Genomic DNA, 20,964 nt, shown 5'->3' with positions numbered 1-20,964 from the left:
CAACTCTCCTTCCGTTCCCCACGTTTTCCCCACAATCAACGTCTTCGAGTTGTATAAGGAGAGCCAATCCCACTACTCGCCAAAACGGCTGATTACTTCCATCTCACACTATGGCTGCACTTGCTTCTCATTCGGTACAGTCCGAGGCAAAGAAACCGCAACGGGTAGGTCATCACTCCCAGAAAGATCCTGCAGCTAACCCAGTCCAGGTTAATACGCCTCAATGGGTCTCACTCGTGGCTGGCGGAATTGCAGGTGGAGTGGAGGCAGCCATGACGGTCAGTATTGAGGTCACGCAGGCCTGTACAGCACTAATTCCATACAGTATCCATTTGAATACTCCAAGACTCGCGTTCAGCTGTTAGACAACAGTGCTGTCCAAACGTCTAATCCCCTACGTCTCATCTGCCAAGTCGCAAAGCAGGAAGGCGTCGGTGCTTTGTACATGGGCTGCTCAACTCTCATTATCGTTCGTTCCTAATCCTATTTCGACCCTAAGCTCAATACTGACCTGCAAATAGGGAACCACGGCAAAAGCCGCTGTCCGCTTTGTGTCATACGATACAATCCGCAATTCCCTGAACGACGAGCATGGGGTTCTCTCACCCGGCCGGGGCATGCTAGCTGGAATGTTTGCAGGAGCTGTAGAAAGTGTACTGGCAGTAACCCCCACGGAGAGAATCAAGACCGCACTGTTCGTTACCCCTATCATGGTTTAGGATCCTTGATTCAAGGTGACTGATTCAAACACAGAATTGACGATGCAAAGGGAGCTCGACAATTCAAATCAAGTCTCCATGCGACCAAAGTTTTAGTCCAAAGACATGGTATCACAGAGCTGTACCGAGGTCTTTTATCAACCGCAATGAAGCAATCAGCAACATCAGCTGTTCGGATGGGGACATACAATATTCTTAAAGAGACTGTCAAAGCAAATAATGTCAAGACGAACGTGTTCACGACGTTTGGAATCGGCGCCGTGGCGGGTGTTGTTACTGTCTACGCCACGCAACCCTTTGACACGATCAAGACACGGGCGCAAGGTGTTAAGGGTGTTGGTGTTGTTGAGGCATCTCGGAGTGTCATTCGCGACTATGGAGTTCGTGGATTCTGGAAGGGTAGTTCTATGCGACTAGGTCGACTGCTTTTGAGTGGTGGCATCGTGTTCTCTGTCTACGAAGAAGTAGCGGCCATTTTGTCTCCTAAGACACACAGGTGATTCGGAAATGTATAGAAAGAATAGATTTGATTAAGATATGTATGTTATGTTGGCAGTGAATTTGATTAAGTAAAAGATACATATATTCAACTTAAACGAGATTCCATCTTGCTTCATTGTGCCTTCTAAGTCATTACGACTTAATCAGGGTGCATCAAGCATCAAGCGGAGAGTGTACTACCCAGTGGGTGAAGCAATGTTCTACCCAAGTCAAGGCCATTTAGCTTTAATCACCTACCGAACTTTCGTGGTAAAATTAGTCAAATAATGTATCTTTGATTGAATTCTCTATAACCGTAATATTTTTTCGTGACAAATACAAACTCCGAAACCCTCAATATGCTTAGACAATAATGTTGGCAACGCCGTTAGCCAAGTCCATTTCCTTCTGCTGGGACATGTTCTTGACCTGATCGAAGCAGCCAGCGGCAGCAGAGACGAAGCCAAGGAAGGGCTTGCTAGGTGCCAACACGCGAGAAATGTACTCGGGGTGGAACTGGACACCAACGAACCAGGGGTGCTCCTTAAGTTCAACAATCTCCATACGCTCGCCAAGGTCATCCTTGCCGATGAAATGGAGACCAGCATCCTGCAGCTTCTCAATGTACTCTGGGTTCACCTCGTAACGGTGGCGGTGACGCTCATCGATGGAAGTGCGCTCAAGTCCGTAGAGAGAGCGGAGCTTGGACCATTCGCTGTTCTCCTGGAAGAGTGTAGGGCGCGAGCCCAGACGCATGGTTCCACCGAGGTTCACCTGGTCAATTTCGGGCATGTACACGACGATGGGGTGGGAGGTACGCTCGTCAAGTTCGACAGAGTTAGCACCCTCGAGGCCGAGGACGTTGCGGGCGTATTCAATGACAGCAATCTGCATACCCAGGCAGATACCGAGGTAAGGCTTGTTCTTGGTACGGGCGTGGTGGGCAGCACGCATCATTCCGACGGTACCTCTGGTACCGAAACCTCCGGGAACCAGAATACCGTGGGCAGTGTGGACATCATACCAGGCCTTGTGGTACTCCTTGGAGTTGGTCTCTTCCCACTCGGTCTCAAGGTGGGAAGCATCAACCCAGATGATGTTGAGCTTGCGGCGAGAAGCCATAGACGCGTGCTCCAATGACTTGATAACGGACAAGTAAGAGTCGTGAAGAGAAACATACTTTCCAACTAGGGCAATGTTGACTGTCTCAAATGTGTGGTCCTGGGCAGTTGTAAGGGTCTTCCACTGTTTCCAAGTGCTTTGACCCTTGGTCAACTGAGCTTGAGTGATCTCAACCTTGCTCATATTGAGGAGGTTGCCCAGGACCTTGGGGAAGCCCTGCTGTTCAAGGAGCAGAGGGACGTGGTAGGTGGAGTTGACGTTGTGCACGCCAATCACCTGCTCTGGCTCAACCTGACAGAACATAGCAATCTTGTCGGTGGTGGCCTTGTCAAGAGGACGCTCACAACGGCAAGCAATCAAATCTGGGCTCAAACCAGCTGAGCGAGCGTCACGAATAGCCTGCTGGGTAGGCTTAGTCTTCAGTTCGTCGTGAATGACAGGAACCAGGGAGACATGGATCTGGACAAAGTTGTCCTTGCCAGCGCGACGACGCAGCTGACGAAGAGCCTCAACGAAGGGAGCGCTCTCAATGTCACCAAGAGTACCACCAAGTTCGATAACACAAACATCGGGCTCCTCGTTGGTGTCATCGGCAGGGGTTCTTGCCACACGCTCAATCCATTCCTGGATAGCGTCAGTCAAGTGAGGCACAATCTGGACAGTGCGTCCAAGATAGTCACCCCGACGCTCCTTCTCGATCACATGCTTGTAGACCTTTCCAGTTGTGATGTTGTTATCCCTTCCGAGGGTGACTCCAAGGTACCTATAGTAGGCCAACTATCAGCCTCTCGTCGCTTAGCTTCACGTCACGGAGGAAAATTTACCGCTCGTAGTTTCCAAGATCGAGATCCGCCTCGCCACCATCGTTCAGCACGAACACCTCTCCGTGCCTAAGAAATTGCTATTAGGAACAGTACTCAGATATTGAGATTGAATCCACATACTCAGTGGGGGCCATGGTTCCGGCATCGACGTTCATGTAAGGGTCGATCTTGATGGAAGTGACTCGGGCACCCTGAGTCTTCAGCAGCAAACCGGTACTCGAGGCTGGACATAGTATTAGGAAGGTTCTTCACTGCTCGAATGAGAGGATCGTACCAATTACGCCCTTTCCGATGCCACTGATGACACCTAAAATATACATGTGAGTTACTGTTTCTTCCTTCTTCAATGGAGAATGAGTCATATATACCTCCGGAAACCACGACGTACTTCATCCTGGCGATGAGGTGAATAAACCGATCGAGACAAGGAAGATGAGAGTTGAGATTAAATTAGAAAAGAATCTCGAGTGCCACTAATAACCCTTGGAAAAAGAAATGTAGGGTGCCGTTCCTGGCTTCTGCCGGGGGGGAAGAGAGAATGGAAACCGAAAAAAATGAAGCTGTAAATCGCTACCTGTGGTTCACCGCCCCCCACTTTGCAGATTTCTGTGCTGACTTTTTCTGCCAGCCTGATGAGCGGCGAGGCACGTGACATACAGTGGATGCATCTCACCGCCTGAATATTTCATGCCCGATCTATAGGGCGGTGAGACAGGTAGCAGGTGACTTCCAAGGTTGGGCTGGAATAACCTCGTCTCCGATGATTCCATAGCCACAGCCCGCCCGATTCCCCTCCGTTGGCATCACATCACTTGCTGTCATCGACCTGGTGGGGCTCTGATATTCACTGTTTTTCATTGCCGATCAGTGTTTATTCTCAATCCTTTAGCTTGTTATCCGTTCTGTCTATACATGTGCGAGTTCTGCTGCTAGCAGCTGCCCATGCGGTAAAGCGTTCTTCTTTGTCAATTTGAAAAAGGCGAGTTCCTCCAAGATTTCAATGATCCCAATGAGGCTCACGAAAGCGGAGAAGTTTCCACTTATCGGCTCTATCATAAATGATGCAATACATGATGCCATATATACTGACTCTTTGCATAGTTTAGACACCCGTGCGCCTGATATTGTATCATCTCTGCCGTGAGGCGGATGTCTTCCGACGATGTTCCACCAGTACCTCAACACAAGCCTTCTACTTTCGCAGATGTCTTCAAGACGCTAGGTGTCGGACGTCCGAAATCTCATTCTCCGGTTTCCTTGCAAGAAAGTAGCAGTGATTCGCTATCGCACACTGACGGTCGCAGCGCCAATCGACTTATTTACGGACTCGAATCAATGCATCGCGGCAGTGTCGTGTCGAGTTCGTCGGACACGCCCAGTGGCCCGGACTTTGACACGTCTCTTCAACACTTGTCGCAAACTCAAAACTTGACTCGGGCGATTGAGGAGGCTGAGAATTTGTCAAAAACTTTGCCCTGGTTTAGCTCCGAGCAGTCCGTTGTGCTATGGGAAGCAGGCGAACATCTCTTGCGCCATGAGCGTGATTTGGATGCTCAGAGAAGTGGTGCCCAATTATTAGAGGCAATTGCAGCACGTCAGGATCTGTCTCAAGCAGCTAGACGTCAAGTGTTTGAATCGATAGCCACCCCAACAGTACCCGAAGTAATTTCTGCACGCGTGCAAGCCTTGATCTCTTTGTCGGATCATGGTAGGAAATTGGATTTCGCCAATTCTTCAATCCTCCATATCATCTCATCATGGATCGTTCCTCTCTATGACTATATCGCAACGGCGCGGTCCAAGGCGAAGAAAGGGAAGGTCATCAAACCGGCCGGGATCAGTCACGACGAAGCAGCTTTGGGAGATTTGTTCCAGTTTGCGGTAGACCTGATCACTTTACAGCGAAAGAAGCCAACACAGGAGGAGATTGAAATGCTTCTCATGGAGTCGTTCACCACATGCAGGAGAACCAGTGTCGCAGCAGACATCAAGAACTCTTTGTCTGTATTTGATGCGGTGATCATGTATGCCGATGTACCCGATAATAGCTTTCCCATTCTCCTCGAAGTTCTTTGCAGCATTCATGCATCGGTCAAGGCACTCTCTGGGCCCACATCTCGAGCGGTGCGCAGTCTGGCCAAGTCTCGCAGACAAGCAGAAATGGTGAACACTCTCCACGAGTTCTTAAGAGAATCGTGTGCTGTTGAACAGACTCGTAACATGAATGTCCTTCGTGGCACGATTTATGTGTTTTCGGATTTTGTTCGTGCATATGGTCAAGATGGCATGCCCCAACTACCCTTTGATCAGTTGATAGAGTCATTGCAAGTGGTTGCCCAGAAGGACGATGGTCGGGTGGACTCAGACATCTTGGATTTATGTCTCAACATCCTAGAAGGAGACTATCTTCGTGTTGCCTTGGCACGTGACTGGAAGGCATTTGCCGACCTTCTAGTGTTGTGCTCTCGCAGAGTTGTGGAAGAGTCAGCCATCTCTCCCATCTCAGCCAGTTCCAAGCCCACCGAAGACATCAAATCCTACATTCTCACAAATCTCAACTTGATCGCTTCCGTCCTTGAGAACCAGTGGGAACACCTCAACCAAGAGCAAAAGCAGCACGCCGGTCGATTCCTCATGAAGATCTACCAGCACATCGAGCCTACACAGGCTGAACTCATCATCCACTTGATGAGAGAGGACAAACTGTGTGAGCCGCGCGAAGATTCATCATGGGTCCAGCATTGCCGTGAGCTTATTGAACGATTTGTTCAACCTCGTAAACAGAGCTCGGACATTCGCATTCTAGCCTTGGACACGCTGAAAGATGCTCTTTCGGACCACGAAGCTTCGATCTTCTCCAAGGAGCACGGTCTTCTTAACCTTTTGCTTAGAGATTTCTCGACGGAGCACGATCTTCTTTTCCTAGAGTCGCTTGTCTCGTTGCTGACTGACCCGGCCATCCAACACAGTGATGACGAAACATTCAAGTTATTAGTAGACGTTATTGGGGCGCCGATGCAAAGAGACTCGAGCCCAGACGAACCGCGCGATCCCTCAAGCTACGCATCTCCTCCCCGCCGCACATCCACCACGAGCGCAAGTGTCTTGGAGTTGAGTCTGACAAACGTCTGTGCTGTTGGTCTTGTAAAGATGATGCTTCGTGCCTTGAATCACTCTTTCACCAAAGCCGTGATGGTTTTTGAGGCACTCCTCGGCATTGCACAGTCTGCATCCCGCCCAACGGACTCCCGTCTTACTGTTTTGAAGCTACTCTTCCGACTGCGGTGTGACTCGGATGGGTCTGTTACGGTCATATCAACCTCGGAGAATGACTTCTTAATGAACGTTCTGGGTCGGAATCTCGACGGTGGCTCTAAGTTACATGCCCTCGGCGACAGCCCTACTGTCCGCGAAGCTCCCCAGCAGGATCCTTTCCCAGGCTCCCCCAACGCAAAGCTTCCAATAAGAGAATCATCGATTTCAAAGTCGGCTCCAGGACGTGGTTCTATCGCTGCCCGTGGTTCGAAGCTGACTGCTCCATCATGGACATATGCTCTCCCGCAAGTGCTTCCTGAGCAACCTCCTGGAGAGTCCAGCCCCGTCGTCTTTGCATACACGCACCCAGAGCCAACCAACCCCACTGAGTCTGCCGAGTCGATTGCGCCAGAACTAGCTATCACAGGAGTACTGAAGGTCAAGATGTGGCTCGAGGTTGTAATCACTCTGCTGCAACGGGAGGCCAACTGGGATGTCTACAGCTATGTTCTTACCCATTTGGGACCTCAGCTTGGCAACAAAGACTTTTTCAGAGACGCCATTCCTCAGGTCACGCTTTTGCGTAGCATTCTCTGTGATCAAGTCAAGAACGGCACTTTCCACGAACCTCCTGAGACTACTGGGTTGAAGAAAAGCGATGTGGCTGCCTGTATCTTCGATGCACTTTGCATGCTCGTCAGTTATCACCAGCACTTTGCCAAAAGTGAAGAGGATGACCTTGTTCGTGCTTTCATGCAGGGTATCATCGGATCATGGGGTGGCACTTCCCGTGGTTGCATTCAAGCTCTGTCGCTCTGTTGTTACGAGATCCCAATGTCGGTGACCAAATCATTGACCAGCATTCTTGATAGGATGTCCAAGGTGATTACCATGTCAAACATCGCTGTCCATATCTTGGAGTTCCTGGCTTTGCTTGCGCGGCTACCAGATGTGTACGTCAACTTGCGCGAAGAAGAAGTCCGCACTGTGTTTGGAATTTGCATTCGCTTTTTGCAGACCTCAAGGGAGCAGCGATACAAAGCAGCTCAATTGTCCCAAACTGCCGAGACTACGGAACCCTCTCCACAAGACGGCATGTCTAAATACATTTCCAATCTCACCTACCATGTCATGGTTTTCTGGTTCTTGTCTTTGAGACTGCAGGACCGTCCTAAACATGTGAACTGGATCACGAGCAGACTCATTTACCACGACGAACACGGCAAGGAGGTGGTTGAAGAACAAAGTCAAGTCTTGATTGATCTGATGCAGCGAGTTGCTTACTCGGATCTCGGAGAGACCATCCCTTTTGAAACGTTCCCTCCTTCCCCTGAGGATGGTCCTGTTGCGAAAAAGTCTTGGATTGTCGGTATGAGTATTGTTACCGTGGAGACTGCTGGAGTATCTGGCATATCCCAAATCACCAAGCGCCAGGCATCAGGAACCACCTATTCTGTCTATCAACAGCGAACCGCCCCGGTTCTGCCACATCAAGTGCCTCCAACACCCGACGCCCATTTGCATTCCGACTCAATGCATACAGCCGTGCTTCCAAGTCACATCATGCTCCAATTGACTGCAACTGCTTTCCCTACGCCAACGGTCATGCAGCCTATCCCGGTTCCAGAAGACGATATCACCCGCCGTGCGATCAGCAACTTTGATCGAACCGACATTGTGGATGGTCACCGTATCGGCATTGTCTACGTCGGTAATGGCCAGACCAAGGAGGCAGATATCCTTGCCAACACTGGAGGATCTGCGGACTACGAGCATCTGCTGTCCGGCTTAGGAACCAAAGTGTCTCTTCGGAACCCTCAATTTAACCCGCAAGGATTATATGCCGATACCGATGGAGAAGATACCTACGCTTGGCGAGATCGTGTTACCGAAATCGTGTACCACGTTGCGACAATGATGCCTACGAACCTTGAGCATGACCCAGCTTGTATCAACAAGAAGCGAAACATTGGCAATAACCATGTCACCATTGTGTTCAACCGGTCTAACCTGCCGTTCAACTTTGACACAATCCCGTCCGAGTTCAATTCCATCAACATTGTCATCACTCCGTCGTCTCGTATTGCCTACGATGAAGATGACAACGTTAAAGGTGAAACCAACCCGCAGAACCTCTTCTACAGTGTCCAAGTGATGAGCAAGCCCGGATTCCCCGATGTTTCACCTGCTGCAACACCGAAGGTCATCTCTGGCAAGAACTTGGCAGCCTTTGTACGCATTCTTGCACTTAACGCTTCCGTCTTCTCGCTTGTCTGGAATAATAAGGGTGGTGAGCACACAACCTCATGGCGCACTCGGCTGCGTGAAATCAAAAAGGTTCGCGAGCGTGCTCTTACAGCCCAGGCGCAACCCGCCGAACCCGAAGGAGCATACCCTGGCCAGCGTCGTGGTACCAAGGCCAACATCTTCTCTGAGGAACTGCCCTCGCGTACTCCCCAGGTGCAGACCGACTTTGCGGCAGAGTGGAATGCAGCGGCAGACACGAACATCCTGCAGAACCTAGACTTCTCCCGATGGTCTCGTTGATTGTTCGAGAATCCCGTCAACTGGCACCCTGATAAAACGATCATATTTCTTTCTCTACCTCTCTCGCTCTATCTTCCCACCTTTCCACTCCTTCTGTTACCTATCAACCTTCAAATTCCATACTCCACACTCATCATATCCCCTCTTTCCTCCCTAATCCCTCTTTGCCTTTTCCATCCCTCTCCTCCATCCCCTTCCACCTTCAAAAAATATACGACAGACCCCTCTATGAAAAATGACCCCAGAAACGACTTCATGTACATCATTTTGTGTTTTTTTCGTGATGTCAGACAATTGTCGCATTTGTGAATACCCCTTCTCTGCCCCAAAAGTTGTTGCTTTGTCTCTTCTGTTTCTGTTTCTATCTGGCCCTTGTTCCGGTTTCATTTCTTCTGCTAGCGATTAGGATTAGGATAGGGGTTTAGTTTGTGGGAATTATTCATGCTTGTCAATCAATCAATCAATCAATCAAAGTTCTATTAACCTGTTGCAGCCTATCTAGTATCGAATAGCTATGCAGGCGCTTCTTTCCAGTTGAAGCAAGAACTCGTGTCCCGTACGCCTGATCATGCTCCAGTACAGAAGAATGGGCTAGTCTCGAAGCGAGAGAGAGAACCAGCCCTACATGTAAGCCAAACCCATACCCAAATAAGAAGCCCGTACAAATGAGAGATCCAGTGTTAGGAAGCACTGGATACAAATGAATGCGTGGATGCACCGTCCACCTCCCCTGTCCTCTCACATCCCATGAGACACCTCTCGATCTAGATGCCAGCCAGTCTCTGCTGCAGCAAGATCAAACCCCGTTCTCCGACATCCTCACTTCAGCCTCAATTGCTGATTATCGTTCATCAGGCCGAACATGGGTCTTAATCCAGTCCGGTATAGTATATTCGAATAGCTGAGTGAGGTTCTCTCCTTCCTCAAACGTCGGCGCAGGCGGTGGTGAGTACCCAGCGTCTTCGGGACTCTGCTCCATGATCTCAGGATCTCCAGTTTCGTCATCGGACTCTTCTTGCTGAGTGTGTTGAAACTGAGCAAGTAGGCCGGTTTGATGCATGAATTTGGCGACGTAGCGGATCGCCAGCGGGTCTGACACTAGAGTGTCGTAGTCAGTATGGTTAGAAGCCCCGGCCTGAAATAGCTTATCAAAAAGCTCTCTTCTTAGACCACTAAAGGTCTGGCATTGAAGCAAGACGTGCTTCGGGGTCTGAGAGCCTTCTCCACACGGGCATTTGTCCGAATCCGCTGCATTGATCTTGTACAGGAAGTGCCGCAGCGCAATACGCATTGAGCGTATCTGTATTATGATCGATGAGCGGGGTTTAGATAGGCCTTCGTATAGACGTAGGACCTTCTTATTCGGCCATTCCACCAAGCGCTTTGTCGGCTGGGCAGTCCTCTCCGCATCCCACTGCTTCCGCCAGCGGTCCTGAATACGGGCCCGAACCATACGCTTGGCGGCGGCAGCAAGTCGGATCGTCGGTTTATCCGATCCGGCCCCTCCGTCGGTCGCACCTCCCGCACTTTCGATGGCTGCCAGTTTCGCACTACTATCGGCAACTTCATTGCCAGGCACCCCGTTATGTGCGGGGATCCAGCGGAGGGTAACAAATGACGAGTGTCTCGATCGAAGGGTCCGTACGCGATCGTATATCACCCCGAGGACGTACTGGCCCGACGGTCGTTGTGGGTTCTGGACCGCCTGAATGGCGGCCTGGCTGTCAGAGAAGAGGGTTACCTCTCGAGCCTTTATGGGTTTTGCCTTGTTGTTCTTTATCGCCCTTGCTAGTGCCATCTCAATGCCGCTGAGCTCGGTAGCGTACACCGTGGACTGTCTCCCCGTACCGAGATGTCTGCGGTCTGAGATAACGGTATCACTGTCATAGATGTTGACGGCAGCCGCACCAATGTGGCCTTCAAAGCCACTGCCGTCCGTATATATCAAGGAAGTCTCACTTCCTACTTTAGTCCACTTCTTTTGGATGATGGCTTCATGAGTTGCTTTCGCAGCCTCCGAGGGTTCAATGTAACATAAGATACGTCTCTCCTAGGGTGGCAGCACGAATGCAGCTCTTTCTTCCCATTTCTCCGCACCTTCTATATTCGTTTTTATGTTGAGTTTGATTGGTCCATTCCTCCAGACTAGGGCTTCCAACGGTGTCCATCCACCCAGACGTCTTTCGATCGGCTTCCTTGCTATTTTTGCCGTTCGGGGATAGGCCCACTGAGGTCCGGTGAGGATGCGAATGGCGCATTCTTCGATAGACTATTGTAGGCGCAGTTTCATTGGGAGCAAGAAGAGCTCAATGTCTAATGCAGCAGTGGAGATGCTTTTAAACGCGCCGCTGATCAAAACAGCTGCGCGTTTTTGCAACTTCACTAGCTCATTGACTAGGCGCGTCATTTCCCATGCCGGCATTGAGCGTGCTGTAGGGCAGTACCAAGCAGAGACGCCCTAGAGAGCCTGAGGCACGACAACTGCTTGGTAGAGCTTACGCATAGACATTAATGATGCACCCCACGTAGACCCCGAGATGCCTCGTAAGGCTTCCAGGCTGCCGGCTGCTTTTGCAAGGAGCTTCTTGCGGTGTGTATCAAATTTGAGTTGTTTGTCAAGCCAAACACCGAGGTATTTGGCACATTCGGTTGGTTGTATAATGACTGGTTCATTGCCTGGCATTGCCACTGGCATTTGATCATGTCCACAGGGGTCATCCGGGACAGTCCAGATGTCTGTCTCAGAGGACGAAGGGCCGAGAGAGGGAGTGGGAACAATGGCGGTGGTATTGGGCACCACTGTAATGGTGTTAGATACCACGGGTGTTGTTTTCGGGTTGCTGAAGTGGATTAGTTCAAATTTGTCGGGTGCAAATCTCGCTGCATGACGTCTGGCCCACTGATCGGCTCTCTCAAGAGCTTTCTCGATAAGCCAGACATTCTCTTCGTAGCTGTTTGAGACAGCAATGATGCTCGTGTCATCTACCCATCCAAACGCCTCAGTGCTACCGTAGCCCGTGGGCCGTATTCATGCTTGTCATTTTGTGTATTTCCATTTCGTATATCTTTATATCTCTAGGGTGTAGTGTATACATATGAAGTGCTTCGCTGGCCGTTCGGGTATAATTGATAGGGCTTGGTGTATTCCGTGGACATTATCTCCTTCGGAATGCTGAGATACAAATCTTAAGCTGTCATCCATCTGCAAAGCAGACTAAATCATGTCTACTTAGTTGGATACATATAACTTTAAGGACTAGAATTATAGTTATAAGTCTATAAGTACCAACAAATATAGTAGAACAAAATGATAACAAGACAAGAGAAAGAATGGAAGAAAAGAATGAGTAGGTGAGGTAGGTGTTACAAGATAAAAGCGCATGTACACATAGTCACAGCGCAGCGCGGAAGCAGAAGCGCGCCAACAAAGACCAAGCGATTCAATCAAATCACTCAAATCATCCAAAAAAAAAAAAAAAAGAAAGGAAAGACATCGCAAGGTATGAGATGATATGACAATGGCAAGAAATGCAAAAGAAAACCAAGCCACCCAATGCAAAGAACACTCACCCATCACCAACCAAAGACCTCACCAACACTAAGGGTACTCCACCTCACACCACCAACAGCAACAACCATGAGGACAACATCCACAACCGCCAAAACAACCGACCCCATCATAAATCTCGGACTAAAGATGCGGTAGAGCATAAGATGGCGCCGGAGATGACCAGCCCACATCGTCGTCGCGAGATTGATAGTTGCTAGATAGAGGATGTGTGTACTCGCCGCCTGAACGACATCGGAGAGAAGACGCGTAGCAGGATTCTTCGATGGTTCAGACGCAGGTACACGATCATGAGTCTGGAGCGGCCGTTTCCAAAGAACGGTAAGGGGAACAGCGATAGCGGCAAGGATTTGAGCACCAAAGGTATTGAGCATGACAAGGAGCGGAGACCAGGGGTATTTGATAGTTGAGAGAGGGATGAAAGCCGTCTCCCATTGGATTGAGCTGAGGGTAGCCTGGTGGCCTGTCTTGAAAAAGTAGAAGGAACCCAGGACGCCTAGGATTATGGGACCGATGGACGAGTTGGATATAGTCAGGGCATTTGTGTCTAGGATTTCGAGGAGGGAGAGAATCTGGCAGAGGAGGAGGGCGATGGCGCCTTGGCCCATTGGTTTTTGCATGAGGATTGTTGCCAGGGCGAAGTTGATGACTAGGAAGAAGAAGCGGGTTCCGTAGACGTTGCCGAAGCCGAGGATTGTCACTGTTGTCCGCGGGCCTTGTGGTTGGCCTGCGGTTATGGGGTCTGGAGGGGTGGTTGGGTCTTCCGGTTGTTTTGTTACGTTTATGCTGACACAGGGCTTGCAATATAGGTATGCGCCCGTGCCTGCTGCGAGGGCTAGGGCTAGGACGAGTTGGGCGAGGAAGACGCGGACGGATTTGAGGGTTTCTTTGCTGATGGGGAGCCATTCGCCGTCGTCGGCGCCTTCGAGCATCCAGAAGAGGGAGGTGATGAAAAGGCCTAGGCGGAAGGCGAAACCGATCCACAGGTAGGCGGCGCCTTCGTAGGACTTTGAGCCGACGTAGAAGGAGCGGACTACGCTTGGGAGGAAGAGTGTCACCAGGAAGGGAATAGCGAGCTGCCAGGGGGCGGAGATGGAGGAGGTTGAGGAGGCATAGTAGGTCGAGCGGCAGAAGGGCATTTGTTCTTCACGGCAGAGGCGGGAGAAAGATGCCACACGACCAAGAATCACGAAAAGGACGGAGTGGTAGACGCCGAGGACACGATCTGTGGTCTGCTTCTGGCGCATGGAGGAGATGCCAGCGCATACACCAAAGGTAGTAAGGAAGAAGAGCAGGATCTCATCTTCCCAGATGGTGTAAGAGTTAGAAGCGAATCCAAAAGACTGGGAAACAGTGAAGAAGAACGCAAGCCAACCCCACATGCCACTGGGAAGAGGCACAGTCAAGTTCGTCGGCTTTTTGACAATAGCCGGCAGAGCTCCAATGATGCTTCCAGCCGCAGTCAGAAGCACAACAAAATCAATGACAGTCATCTCAGTCAACCCAATCAACCCCAAAGCAGTGCCAGAAGCAGCTCCAGCTCCAGCTCCAGCTCCCACAAAGGAAAGTAAGCGAGGAGTAAGTTGAGTCCGATCCATCTTCAAGCCTCGTGCATAGATAACCAATAGAATAATTCCCGCGAAGAGAATTACAACGCCCTGGATCATACTAGGCACATCAAAGCGAGCCCACAGACCACGACAGACATCCAAAGTATGACGCTGATACTTGCGATAGAGCTCATTACTAGCACGAGCAGCACTCGATTTCGACGAGAAACTCTTAGAGGCAGATTTCCACTCCTCCTCGGCAGCAGAATACAGCAACATAGATTCCTTGTCATCACCAGCACCCCGAGCAATACCATACTGGTGCTGATATCTCTTGACCTGAGCGGAAGTCAACCGGTTAACAGTAGCCATATTAGCCCAGTTATTACCACCAGCACCAGAGAAAGCCTCTTCAATAGGAGAGCCCAAGTTATTGAATGGAATAGGCATTCCAAGGAGCAAGGACAGAGTCGGAACGAGATCAATCTGGGGAACGAAGCGGTCACGTGCGAACTTGGGTGGGAGGATTGTATCCTGGCTCGTTCGGCCGAAGATACCACGCTTGGAGTACATCCACAACGCAGCTTCGACTTCGTCATCGGACTCGCCGCCGTGGTCGCCCTTGGCGTCCATGCCGTGGTCACCCATGACGACGAGGAGGGTCTTCTCATCAAGAGCTGCGATAATCTGTCGAATGACACGGTCCATTTCTTGTAGCTTGGATGCCATGGCAGCGTGGTTGGGACCGTATCGGTGACCGGCATGGTCCACGCCGAGATAATGGCCAAAGATCACGTCCCACTTGGTACTGTTCTGGGGGTTGAGCAGTGGGAAGAGATGCTCTGTGACGCCGTTGTCGACTGTATGCAAATCCCAGACATTGAATGAGTCATACGCGTGAGTAAGGTTCTCGTTGAAATAGCCTGGGAACAGAGACTGCCATGTATCGTCTCCAAGATGAACGAGACTCTTTCCAGCGTGGTGTAATTGAGCAACGAGATTATCCTCATCAATAGCTGTCCCGGCGAAGTTGGACCCCGCATCGATGAAGGTGGGTAGGGTGCCAGTTGTCAGACCCTTCAAACGCTGCAGAGTCGTCGTCGGGGGATCAGCAATGAACGGAAGAAGGAAGGCGTTGGCGGGGTTCTGAACAGCAGTCTCGTAAAGCACGGGGATATTATCATGGAACAGATGAGCAGTTTCACTCTCATCCTTCGAAGCAAAGGGAACAGTGAAATCATAGCGAAGAGCATCAATAATGATAACAACAGCCTTATCAAAAGTCTTCTCATGCCAACAACCCTTCTCCTGGTTTCCCAGCGCGCCCTGCGGTTGATTTAAGACATCGTCGAAAGGTAAAACATCGCATGAGGATTTATTCTCCAGAACCATGCGCGTAAGAAGGAATCCCTTTGTGAACAGATATATACCGGCAACATGTAAAAGCCTGCGAATATCCAATGTAAGCTCGACATTTTCTTCAAATCCTCCAGTCTGCAAGCTTGAACCCTGAAATTCAAGCTGCGCCAAATCATGAAATATCCCACTCACATTATCCACGCCAAAACACCCAGCACACCAAGATGTTTCGTCTTGAATTCATCCTCCAGCGCCAGCGCCTTCTGATCTAACACACCGGTCTGTTTGTGCCTAGACTGCGCAGCCGGACTCTTCGGGCCACTTTTCGAGACATTGGGTGTCCAGAGAGGACCCATCGCCCCTGGAGGCGGGTTCGCAGCCATATCCACGAAAAAGCGCGCGTGCTAATTTCTGAAATCGATGTCTGGCGCGCCAGTCGCGGTCCGGTCTGATCTCAGTATAAAGCCGAGGAGTCCGGGAGGGGTGGACACGGTGTCCGGAGAAAGTAATCGAGGGAAGGGAAGCCGGAGGCAGCGCAAGCACGAGTTTTGCCGGGGGTCGATTTAAGTCCGGTCCATTCGAGGAGGGGAAGATAGGTAGAGTGAGGTAATGAGGGTCTGTTAGGGTCGGAGGTATAGAGGTTACGGAGGTCGAACCCCTTTCTGTGCTCGTCTCTGTAACGGCTTCCCTATTAATAGTGAAGCTATAGCATGTACATGGCTAAGCCGGAATGAAAGGTTTAGCGAATTGCTAAAGAAAAAAAAAAAGAAATAGAGGTTCTCTGACGTCGCGGAACGGACGGGTTGGGGAGATCGGACTCGGTGATTCTGATTCGCCGGGTGGATACAACTACACACAGATACACACGATACACACAGAAAAAGATATTGCGAGTTTGCCATGGCAAAACATAGGAGGACTAAGTACATACATTATCCAGCTGCCGGGTACCGGAGAAAAGGCACATGAGAAGAAGAAAAGTAGAGGGGGTCCTAAAAAAATAAACTAGGACTCCCTAAAGGGGTGTGGAGAAGGAAAATATAGCAAAAATGTCACGTGCATGTATTCCGAACCCTAGGAACGTGACAGGGTTGAAAGGGATATGGGGGACCAGGCTCAAGAAGCAACGCCAGGTAACAAAAAGCAGAAAAATCGGCAGGCCCTCGCTATAAATGATCCAGCTTCCGTCAAGTGGGCCGAAGTACCCAGGGAGATAGTGGAGGATAGCTCCAAAACCAAGATGGGGGTAAGCCGGTTGAACAAAGACTGAATCCGCATATGTGCAAGCCATCAGGCCAAAACGGGGAATAGGTATGTAAGGTAGAATCGGAACGGATGTAGTGGTGGGGGTGGTCATGCTTTTGAAAAGTCGTTGAAGATAGTGGAGGTGAGCGGCACTGCGGGCAAGCTCAATGGCTAAGTTGGATGCCAATAGTCCTCTAGGAGTATGTCTTCATTTCCTTCTCCTTCAAGCCGCCCATCCGCTCAATGTCGAGAGACTGGAAGCGGTCGGCATCGCTGGTCTGGTAGGGTGGGAGCTCTTCATGGCAAGGCTCCAGGCCGACACTGCCGGCGTCACTGATACGAACTACCACCATGCGGCCAGACTTGCGCTTGCCGCTCTCATCCTCTTCTTCGGGGAATGTAATGCGAATCTCGGGCACAGGGCTAGGTGGTGGGCTGTCGGAGTTCTCCATAAGGCTGCGCTTCTCGTCATACACTAGGACGGAGTCGTTCTTATTCGTAGAAATGGTTAAGCGACGGTTGTTGGGAGGGCTTTGACCGTTGTAGACGGGGAGCAGGGATTCCTTGCGCGAGGTACGCTTGCGGCGAAGGACCATAAGACCACCAACGAGAGCGAGGGCGAGCAGAACCAGAACGAGGAGAGCAATCAGAAGGTCGACCATAGCATTGGAGAGTCCACCATTGTTGTCATCACGTGCGACGAGTCGGGGCAAGAGATTCATCATCTTGGCGGGTTTTGTCGGATGTCGATGTCGAAAGTCAGACTTGAGTGTTGATAGTCGATAGTCGATAGGCGTCAGATACCAAGTAGAAGGATCGAAATTGGTTGTATTTGGAAAGATCGTCGATGTTTTAACGAATGACACGGATTGAATCCGGGGGGGGTGAACAGGGGGGAAAGGGTCAAAACAGGCTAGAAACCAAAGATTGAACCTTAGTAAAGAGTGGACAGCAAGGTGAGCCAAAAGAGTGAAGCTGACACCTGCGAAAGGAATGGAGGAGAGAGAATGAAGGGAAAGCAGAAAGGGGAGAAGGGGAGGTCAGAGGGCAGAGAGACCTAGAATTCTATTGTTAACGCGTGCTAAGCTGTTCTAAGCTTAGCGTTGCCCGGTCACCAACGAACGGTCTTGGCCCCAGGGGTTGGCCAATCAGCGTTAGGTGCCTGGAGATCGGACCCTTCGGGGGGGCCTCTTTCCTTGTTTTCCCCCTAAAGTTATGGCCAGTTATGCTCCAGTCTCCAGTTATGGCTAGAACACTGCCAACTTTTAGTATAGTCCACTATAGAGTAGTGTTCATGTTCACGATAAGACCTATATTAGTGTGTGTGTCGTGTGTCGTGTTCACTTCACGTTCACCGCAATGCTGCCTAGGTAGCACAATAGGCGCCAATGCACTATCACACCTATAAGCAGTAATGTCTCAGTGAATCATTAATGGGAAATTAATCCACAGTACACAACGCTATTATATGCCTCACCCTTGAATAATAAACAGCCATTTTGAATTAAAATAAACCATCCTATGTAGGAGGAAGTGTTGTAAGTCGAACGGTGTAGGGAATGTCAGTGTGATGTGATGGTTTGTTACACTTGAAGCCTAAGTGCCCAGGTGAGCGCCTAACAAGTGTACATCAAAACCACATAGGAAACATGCAATACTGGTAGAATTAGCCATTGTGCGAGTGTTTATAAATCATAAATCATTCATGATATATCATGTTAAACAGATAGTAAATTAATCAAAGAAAATAGAAATAGTTGAGTCGAAGCTATGTTATAAGCGCGGTGGTGCGGAATATATATACAGATAACCACCTCCACCATCTGCACACAAACTTCGACTCGGACAGTTTGGAATCAATAGTCTGCCATTTAAACTAAGCATATCTAGACACATCCATCTAAACTGCAAGATTTTACTACTGTGTTTGCCAGATGCTTAATGTATCAATCACTTCAACTGCATGTATCCAACTCGCATGGTTTGACCGCCACATCGGCAACACACCGCACTAGTACGCGGTCACCAGGGTGCAAATGGCCACCAGCAAATATACAGTTACAAGCACAGTAGGTAGGCTGTTGTAAACTTTGTATGTACCAGTAGTAGGGTGCTTTGTCTTGTGGGGGAATAGGCTGGGGTTGAGGTATACTAATACGTAGTCAAGTACTCCCGTCGCCACGTATGTACAATTCACCTAGACAGTCATTGAACATCAGATCAGTAGCTGTAGTGTCAATTGGGCTGTGTATTTTGAAACACTTTCCTGCCCGACTGCATGATCGACTGACCTGTATTTGACCAGGTAAGTGTCAGTATTTGTATTATTATTAGTGCTTAGAGCGGCAGAGAATGAATTAGTATACAGTGTCATGATATATCACTCAAATCAAGATGTAATCAAATAGATTTACAAATACCGAGATCTACTCTACTAAACTGACTGTACTCTGTACAGCACTAAGTACTAGCCAAGACCTGACACTCAAGATCAAAAACCCAACCAACTCCGTACGCCACCCTGTCAATTTGTCAACAATGACCTCTCCCACACTGGATTCTTTATAATGCGGTCAAGAGGCCAACACACACCACCACCACCAAAAAGTGACCTGTCACAATCCCGGAGAAAAGGCCGACGGGAAAAACGAAGCCCAAGGGATCGCAACGATCTAGCAGCAATCGGACGCAAGGCAAGCCAAAGATCCGGGGAAATCCAAATGCGAGTGATGGTCTGACACTCGACCTGTGCGACCCCTGTGCAAGGATCAAAATCCCCTGTCTCGGCCTTTCAAAATGGCCTGGGATTACACGGTCATGACTGTTGAGAACATGCTCCATACCAGCCCTGGCAATGCCACAGATACCGAGATATGGCAGATAATATGGCAGATACCAGCCAATGCCAGATGTTAAAGAGTTAGATACCAATGCCCCTTTGGGAACAAGGGTCAGTGTGACGGAGTGAAGTAAGGGGCTGGGTGAGTCTATGGAAGTCTCTCAAACCTGTTTTCCAGGGATGGTACACAGTAAACTATTGGAAGGTTGAAGGGGAAACAGAATATATACAGTAGAGTAGAATATCAAGAATAGAGCACTCGTCATACATAGAATATATCATGAAGAGATATACAACCCCTCACTGAAGAATGTACTTGAGTTAAGCGCAATTAACTTAACTTAGAGGGTCCAGTGGCCCCGCAGCTTTCGGGCCAAGTTGGTTGCCGGGAACTATAAAGCTTCTCTTTGCTTTTAACTACTTGAATCAGTTATATTCGGCTCTTTCGGCATTGTATCAACCCTGGATCTCTCGTCCATGGCCAATACAGGGAGGAACTGGTCAGGAACTATTGGCCGGTATGAAACTCTCGGTGACTTCAGGGTTTCTCGCTCAACCAGGTCTAACTGGTGTCCCTGGACCAGATTAGGGACATGATCCAGAGTTAGTTGTTGACGCTAGACTATTAACCATGGAATATAGCTATAACCAGCAATTCTTCACCTATAATCAGCTAATTGAGAGAAGTCAATCGCAAGTGAGAGGGGCTAGAAAGAAGCGCCGGGAGGCAGATCGCGGTGACCGTCAGAAACCCAAGCCATGTATTGTGAGTGGGAAGGGTACTTCCATCCCCATATTAATTAATACTAGTCAATAAGTACCTCCACCATCAGCCAGGATCGACCTTGTTCATCGTCACGGTATTACGGGCAATACAGCGGCTGATCTTCCTTCAAACTCGCATCATTTTTCTTTTCTATCTATCGCATTTCCTCTTTCTTTCTCCCCCCCTTTGCTCTTCTTACACTCTTCTTTCTTTTTCCTTGTTCCGTCCCCAACAAGGTCTTTTATTTACCCGCTTGGGCTGTCAGCTTGTGTGACAGCTACATCTATGCCCTCTCTTCCACATTCTCATCAATCGACCCACTAGATTCTGGGAGTTTCATCGAAAGCGCATTCCACTTACAACATCCCCCTTGCCTATCAGGGCCCCAACGCCATTCTCGAGGATCGCCATACGACGATCTGCAAATTGGGAGATTCCTGGAGCATGCACGGAGCAGAGTAACGTCGCGACGCCTCCTTCAGAACCCTCCGGCTGCCAACTCTGGCCCCTCCCCACACTGCTGCAGCGACAAACAGAAAGGGTGATAATATCGTTCCAATTCTTTGTCACCTTGCATCTGCTCTCCCCGACCTTTTTCTGCCACCTCCAGCATTTCTCGCCTCGCTACTCCTCCCTTCCGTCTCCCTTCTTCGTGATCCCTGTATAATCTGTACATGTCCTTGGGTTTGT

General features: G+C 49.7%; 5 protein-coding genes across 5 annotated transcripts; 2 read left to right on the top strand and 3 right to left on the bottom strand.

The window, feature by feature from the left end:
- Positions 1 to 110: 110 nt before the first annotated feature.
- N7508_007103 (uncharacterized protein) lies at positions 111 to 1,219 on the top strand (the record flags this gene model as incomplete). The annotated part of the gene is made up of 5 exons (XM_058465167.1): positions 111 to 164; positions 210 to 278; positions 326 to 469; positions 522 to 694; positions 754 to 1,219. 5 exons carry the CDS (start codon positions 111 to 113, stop codon positions 1,217 to 1,219), a joined length of 906 nt encoding a protein of 301 aa, XP_058319020.1.
- A 343-nt stretch (positions 1,220 to 1,562) lies between these two features.
- Positions 1,563 to 3,551, bottom strand: N7508_007102 (putative CTP synthase; the record flags this gene model as incomplete). The annotated part of the gene is made up of 5 exons (XM_058465166.1): positions 3,514 to 3,551; positions 3,420 to 3,452; positions 3,266 to 3,368; positions 3,146 to 3,211; positions 1,563 to 3,084 (listed from the first exon to the last, which is right to left on the bottom strand). The coding sequence occupies exons 1-5, from the start codon at positions 3,536 to 3,538 to the stop codon at positions 1,563 to 1,565; spliced, it is 1,749 nt and encodes a 582-aa protein (XP_058319019.1). The 5' UTR covers positions 3,539 to 3,551.
- Positions 3,552 to 4,294: 743 nt separating this feature from the next.
- On the top strand, positions 4,295 to 8,947 carry N7508_007101 (putative GTPase activating protein (Tsc2); the record flags this gene model as incomplete). The annotated part of the gene is made up of 1 exon (XM_058465165.1): positions 4,295 to 8,947. The coding sequence occupies one exon, from the start codon at positions 4,295 to 4,297 to the stop codon at positions 8,945 to 8,947; it is 4,653 nt and encodes a 1,550-aa protein (XP_058319018.1).
- A 3,573-nt stretch (positions 8,948 to 12,520) lies between these two features.
- On the bottom strand, positions 12,521 to 15,807 carry N7508_007100 (mannose-ethanolamine phosphotransferase GPI13; the record flags this gene model as incomplete). The annotated part of the gene is made up of 2 exons (XM_058465164.1): positions 12,521 to 15,512; positions 15,617 to 15,807. The coding sequence occupies 2 exons, from the start codon at positions 15,805 to 15,807 to the stop codon at positions 12,521 to 12,523; spliced, it is 3,183 nt and encodes a 1,060-aa protein (XP_058319017.1).
- A 1,056-nt stretch (positions 15,808 to 16,863) lies between these two features.
- On the bottom strand, positions 16,864 to 17,394 carry N7508_007099 (uncharacterized protein; the record flags this gene model as incomplete). Its single annotated transcript, XM_058465163.1, has 1 exon — positions 16,864 to 17,394. The coding sequence occupies one exon, from the start codon at positions 17,392 to 17,394 to the stop codon at positions 16,864 to 16,866; it is 531 nt and encodes a 176-aa protein (XP_058319016.1).
- Between the last annotated feature and the right edge of the window lie 3,570 nt (positions 17,395 to 20,964).

Source organism: Penicillium antarcticum (assembly GCF_028974205.1).
Source record: "Penicillium antarcticum strain IBT 31339 chromosome Unknown utg000006l_segment0_segment0, whole genome shotgun sequence".
Classification (NCBI taxonomy): domain Eukaryota; kingdom Fungi; phylum Ascomycota; class Eurotiomycetes; order Eurotiales; family Aspergillaceae; genus Penicillium; species Penicillium antarcticum.
This window is presented reverse-complemented; position numbering and strand designations above follow the sequence as displayed.